At 41.3% G+C, this 7,008-nt stretch overlaps 1 protein-coding gene across 1 annotated transcript in view; it reads left to right on the plus strand.

Annotated features, from left to right (window-relative positions):
- The window catches only part of ULK4 (unc-51 like kinase 4), a 457,838-nt gene that overhangs the window by 245,208 nt on the left and 205,622 nt on the right, over nt 1-7,008 (plus strand). The window contains exon 31 of the mRNA XM_025212836.1: nt 3,574-3,622. Coding sequence (XP_025068621.1) covers nt 3,574-3,622 — 49 coding nt within the window. The remainder of the gene's footprint in view (nt 1-3,573; nt 3,623-7,008) is intronic.

Consider the following 7,008-nt stretch of genomic DNA (forward strand, 5'->3'; position numbering starts at 1 on the left):
GGGGGGACTACCGCCACTGCTGGCCTGCTGAGCAACCCTTGCAAAGACAATAAGTCAACGCACTTAAGGGAGCCCACCCCTGCCGCAGCTCTGGAACAGGCTGCAGGCAAGGCTGGGACCCCTAAGGGGACACTTGCCTGCCTGTACATGAATGCCAGGAACTTGGGAAATAAAAAGGAGGAATTTGTCCTCCTGCTTAACACAAATAATTACGATCTCATCGTAATTTAGCTCGGATTTAGCTGAACGCTGTTCCCACAAGATGTCTGGGTAGTTGAAGTCTCCCATGTTGGAGTTGGGGTCCCACAAGGTTCTGTCCTTGGGCCTATATTGTTCAACATCTTCATTAATGATGTAGACATTGGAGTCGGAAGCGGACTGGCCAAGTTCACCGATGTTACCAAACTTTAGGGTATAGCATCCACACCTGAGGACAGGCCGGTGATCCAGGCTGACCTTGACAGGCTCAGCAAATGGGTAGACAAGAACCTGATGGTGTTTAACATTGAAAAATGCAAGGTTCTCCACCTTGGGAGGAAAAACCTGCAGCATCCTTATAGGCTTGACAGTGCTACGCTGGCTAGCACTAGAGAAGAAAGAGACTTGGGGGTCATCATTGACCACAAAATGAACATAAACCTTCAATGTGATGCTGCGGCTAGTAAAGCAACCAAAACGTTGCCTTGCATCCATAGATGCTTCTCAAGCAAATCCCAGGACTTCATTCTCCCATTGTACTCGGCCTTGGTGAGGCCGCAGCTGCAGTACTGCATCCAGTTTTGGGCTCCACAATTAAAAAATGATGTGGATAAGCTTGAGAGAGTCCAGAGAAGAGCCCATGTGCATGATCGGAGGTCAGGAAAATAGACCTTATGATGATAGGCTGAGAGCTATGGGACTCTTCTGCCTGGAAAAGCGCAGGCTCAGGGGTGATCTGATGACCACCTATATGTTTTATCAGGGGTGTTCACCAGGATCAGGGGGAACGTTTGTTCACCAGAGCGCCCCTAGGGATGACGACTAGGTCGAACGGTTATAAACTACTGCAAGACCATTTCAAGCTGGACGTAAGGAAGAATTTCTTTACTGTCCGAGCCCCCAAGGTCTGGAATAGACTGCCATCGGAGGTGGTTCAAGCACCTACTTTGAATGCTGTCAAGAAAAAATTGGATGTTTATCTTGCTGGGATCCTATGACCCCAGCTGACTTTGTGCCCCTAGGGCAGGGGGCTGAACTCTATGATTTTCCAAGGTCCCTTCCAGCCCTAATGTCTGTGAAATCTGTGAAATGTTATAAAATACCAGTGAGTTAACAATAAATTGGTGATCTTGGTAGGGTCCGGCTACATAGAATCATAGAGAATTAGGGCTGGAAGGGACCTCCATAGGTCATCTAGTCCAATTCCCTGCCTGGGGCAGTATAATCCCTATCCAAACCACTGTATACAAATCCACTCACTAACTTCTCAGTAAAACTATGCAGTCAACTCTGACACAGCACAAAGCATAACACCCTAATCTGCCACAGGTTAAGCAGTGGGTACCATGGTGGTCGACATCCTGAAGCATGTTGTTAATATACACAAGAGAAGGAAGAGGGCCGAACCCCAACTAAATAGGAAGGCAAAAACCCCCACATGATGGATTGTGTTGGTGATCAGGGTTTGGCCATAGTTGGATCCAGCATACATAGCTGGGCTGGCAAGTGGGATTGGGCAAGTGTCTGGATCCGGTACAGGGTGCCATACTAGTGCCGTATTGGTGCCACAATCCATACCAGTCTGACCATGGGGTAAAATTCATCCCTGACCCCAAAATGGTGATTGGTCTAACCTTGAGTAGAGGGGCAAGACCTTCCAGCTAGGAACGTCTTGGCTCAAGTCCCAGCAGGAGTACTGAGATGCCAGTCAAAATTCTCAATCTTGGCTATAGCTAACCCCCAATGCTGCTGCAGAAGGCTTTAAAAAACACTGACACGTAGCAGGATATCAGGCACAGAGAAGGTCAGACAAATGTAGGCTTACTTAGAGGGCTGGGTGAAACAGGTCAGGCTGGTAGTTCGTACTGAAAGATGGTCCTGGACCACAGGAGCAAAAGGTTTTGCCATAATCTGGAAGTGAACCAAGGTCTCTTGAGTCTTAGCAGCATTCTGTTATCTGGTAAATAACCATGACATTCACTGGCAAAGTCTCTCTCTCATCATTGTGTAGTAGTTAGACTTTTTATGCTAAGTATGCTGAAAAAAAGAGGCTCAAAGTGGGAGAAGCTAGGATCCTTTGATAAGTTTGGCTTCAATCTCTCGGTGCCTCAGTTCCCCATGTATACAATGGGGGAGATCTGTGAGATGTATTTGCGTACTGTGAAAATAAGAACCGTAAGATAAACACAGAAGATATTCAAGGCCAGGTTTGAATGGTGTGAAATAAGGCATGATACAGCTCACTGAGTGACAAGGGTTAAAAACCCTATTGAATAAGTACACATTCACTGAATTAAGCAGATGTTCTGTGGAGAAAAATAGTACGTAGTCATGAAATTAGGGACTGTATCATAATGTGTGTTCACAGTAAGGCCAAATTTAAATTAATATAAACAATCTCAGTTCTGTATTTCCTGACGTCTGAATGCTCAACCTCACAGATTTAATGGTGACATAGTTTTGTTTGTTTTTAATGTAAGAAGCTTTTAAAATTAGACTATTAAAATAAATGTGAACACTTTTAAAGTAAATCAGTTTTTAGCCATATGGAATGCTGAGACCTCTTCCTGTTCTCTCTAAAATCAACAGCTGTTTTGCAAAACACTCATTAATTTTAAAGGAAGCAGATTGACCTTACAGTTGCTTACAAATATATTGTAAAGTTTAATTTATATATATATATTTATAAATTATATATATATATATATAATTATATATATATATATATAAACCCTTTCACATCCTCTTGGAAAATGCTTCAGAAATAAAATTGTTTCTTTTTTTCTGAATATTCCACTATTAGAACATATTATAAGAAAAATATAGAACACATGTTTTATATTTGTTTTTGCTGGGAGATATATGAAATCCACTAGGTAATCATTTCCTGACTCTCTTTAAAGAGAGAAGATGCTGCATATTCATTGTACATTAATATGTTAAAGTAGAGAGGATAGTTAATGGAGCATACATAAAAAATTAACATGCAGTCTGCTTATTATTTCGCTGTAGGCATTGTGGTCTATTAGTTCAAATTATTTCATGGTCTACATTGACTGTTTGATAGTCTTTATAGTATTGTATTTCTAAATTTTAATTAATTTCTGCCATTTAAAAAATATTAATTTACTTACTGTTCCACTCACTTGCCTCACATCAGTAAGTCAGACCTAGGAGTAATTTCCAAAGAAGTATTACATTGCTGTTTCTATTTAATAGCTCATTTATGTGAAGAGTTAGTCAAAGGCTAGGGTTCTGGGTCAGAGATTTTCGCAACAAAGACTTTTGAGCTGCATTGCTCCCTGAGTAACTTGTATGTTAAATACCAGTTGACAATTCTAATATAAAAATATATGTATCTTAATGTTTTTACAGCCTGGTTGGAGAGAGCAATCTTGTTCCAGTTCTTTTCCAAGTCATTCTGGTAAGAATACGTTCATTTTTATATTTAATTTTAAACAATTTTTCAGTAAATTTGTTTAACATCATTTGAAATGCCCTGACTGAAAAGTTCTACTCATAACTATTTCTTTTACTTGGACATGAATATATATGAGTCCTATGACATTTTTTGGGTAGTTCAGCTTCATGGTATCTGTCAGCACATAAAACTCCAACTTACACAGATATTTATGTGGAATCTCACCAATGAGCAATAATTTTCTTTTGTTTTACCTCCCGGAATTTTTCCTTATTTTTTCTTATCTTACCTCCACCAGCAAACAATATTAGTTTTGGTTTCACTGCATAACCTCAGAAAACTATCTCCAGATGGTCTGTTTATGCTGAAAAAGCTATTCCTGTTAACTCCTCATACCAGCCACTAGAGCTGTAGGGTGCCTGTACACACCACAGGTTTTAATCCTCATTAAATTAAATAGGTTTATAGAATTTAAACTTGGTTGTTGTTTTTTTTGGAACATCGCATCAGTGTTTGTATTTTTTCAGTCCAGAGGGGATATCTGTGCGGTTACAAACAGCTTACAAATCAGCTTAGGCAGGTTAGACTAACCTGCAAAGATTTAATCAATTCAGGCTTTTTGAATGTCTGTCTCTAGCTTTGAAGCATCCAGAAAACCTACTCGTGCAAACAGTCATGCAGTTGCAGTGCAAGAAAGGGCAAAAAATGTGTGTACAAAGGAAAAAAGTTTTCAAACTTTTTAGACTCAAGACCCCTCATTAGACTCGAGACACCCCTCAGAAAATGTCAGTTCTTAGTTATCACTTGATTTTTGACTACAGAAAAATAATGGAGCAGTTTTTCTATTGTAAAGAACTCAGGAAGACCACAACAGGTCAGAATGTATTTAACACTAGGGATTCCTATTTGAAATTTCTGGCTTTATCTTGTGAATCACGTTTGGTTACCTAACAGCACTAACATTATGTGGCACCCAGTGGCATGCTTGAAAGGATCTCAAGGCATCACAAGTTGTAGGGTGGCACCCTGTTTGAGATTCACCACACTAGAGCCACATCTTTTGAGACAAATGGTCAGGGAGCACATTTGGATAGATCATACAACACTGGTAGATGATTCATGCTACTGGAGTACTGAAAAAGTATACCCAAAAAATTGCTACAGTTTGGGCTGGAAGGTGGGTACTGTGTTAACTACTTGAGATGCTGCCAGTAGCAGATACAGGAAACAGCACAGTTAGTGAAAAGTATAAGAGAACAATACAAAAAGAAGTGAGAGAGGCTGGCTTCGATGATAATCGTGTTTACATCTGATGTGCTGGATAACATGCAGTTTACCTTTCTTTTGTCTGAATGGGGTTACTATACTTAAGCGAGACATTCCCTGCTGTAGTTCGTCCAGTGGTGCTATTTGAAAAAACAAAGAGACTAAAAAGAATGAATTGCTATGTCCAATCACATGAGTGCTTAGCTTTGTCCACTAGTTAGTTTCCAATAGTGGCCAGTACTAGGCCCTTTGCCGCTATGGGCCTAAGCTACAGCCTTCCTTCTCTTCCGCTGCCACCCCTCCTCCCCCACTATTCTTATACATACAGTGCAGTTGTAACTGTAGAGTTCATTACAGGCTAATGGGGCAGTGGTGAATTTGGAGGTCCTTGTTAAAATATTGATAGCCCAGTACTCTCCAGTCATTTCCAGCTCTTTTTCATTTCTTTTTTAACGTTTTTTTCCCCCACAAATTCATATGAGGTAAGTTCTGTCATGTCAGGGTGTTCTAGATGAATACTGAATAGTGTGATTTATACAAGGCAAGCACATTGCATACTTTTTATTGTAAAATCCTTTGACATTCAATCCCATTTAGGTTAGTAGTTCATAAATGTAGTTCTGAATCCACTCTGGTTTTTCCTCCTTAGGTTTAAGTATTTTCATCTTTACTGTTTCATTGCAGTGATTTATTTTACTGACTATTATTATCACTTTAATATCAAATACCTAGATATCAACCCTTTTTTATTAAAAAAAAATCTTTATTGATGACAGATTTTTTTCCAGTAGCATGCAGAATACTGCTATCATGACATTTTATAGTCATATGTATGGACAAATCTTTTAAAACAATTATGTCAAATATTAACCACAAAAATACCCAGATAGCATGAATACATAAATGACACTAATAGCTACCGTACTAACTCAAATCCAAAGCAAGATGGTTTTTTCCTTATTCAACATGGGGGCAGTAGAAAAGCCTAATTTTGGATTTGAGTACTGGCCTGGGGCAAGTATCTGATACAGCTGCAGCTCTGAGATGGGCCAGAGCTGAAGCTGTTGTCAGACCGGGGCCAGACGAGGAGTTCCCACTGCTTCTTGCTCCAGGCCAGGCCCTCAACTGCTGCTACTGCCTACCCCAGGCTAAGTCTGCCCCAGAGCTGCTGCCACTGCCTGCCTCAGACTAAGGTCAGGCCCAGAACCATCATGACTGCCTGTCCTGGGCTTGGATGGGTCCTGAGCCAGAACTGCCACTGCCCCTGCTGCCTGGCTGGGGTCAGGACTGCAGTTGGGGCCAAAGCTGCCGGGACTGGGACAACTGCCTGGCCAAGGCCAAGAGCACAGAGCCACAGTGGCTTTATTCCTTGGGTCAAAGCTAGAGCCAGAGACAGAGCATGGGGAGGGCAGTCACCAGGGGGATAAGTGGTGAGGGTCAGACCACCTGCTCCCCTGCCACTGCCTTCCCTGCTGCAGGGTATAGGGAATGAATTTAAGATGACCGTCCAATAATTAGATTCTATACATGCAAAATTATAGCAAATTTATAATTGTCCTTGTATAGAATCTAATGGGGGGGGGGGGGAGGGGAGGAACAGTCTTAAATTCTAAGTCACCTTGGCTTTGAGAAAATGTAGTCATTTTGTTCCAAGCCCTATTTATAAATACTAACTAAATAATTATATATAGTAATAAAAGGAATACACTATAATATTTAAAATTATTTTATGCAAAGTTATTTAAGTACCAGAGTAGTACATGAACCTTAGCCTTCAGAACTGTGGCAGTTCATAGACATCCAACTGGTCACCTTGACTTGGGGAAGGTATGGGGAGCAGCAGCTGCTCAGCTCCTTTTGGGAACCAAGAGGAGTCAAGCGGAAGGGAAGTGTTTAGGTATTTATTCCTACCTGAGAGGCCCTCTCATGCAGGTGAGATCTTCATAACTGCATGTCTCCTGAGACTTCATGAATACCCTCATGCTCTGTTTCTAGTGGGAGAGAGGTATTTCCCCTGCTGGAAATATAATGGCCAGGAATAGTCATAGATTTGGGAAATTATATGTCCCGTCCCTGTCATGCGCCCCCCCCCCCACCCCCCCCCCCCCACCCCTTCCCCTCAC

Source organism: Alligator sinensis, unplaced genomic scaffold (assembly GCF_000455745.1).
Source record: "Alligator sinensis unplaced genomic scaffold, ASM45574v1 scaffold470_1, whole genome shotgun sequence".
In the NCBI taxonomy this organism is placed as follows: domain Eukaryota; kingdom Metazoa; phylum Chordata; order Crocodylia; family Alligatoridae; genus Alligator; species Alligator sinensis.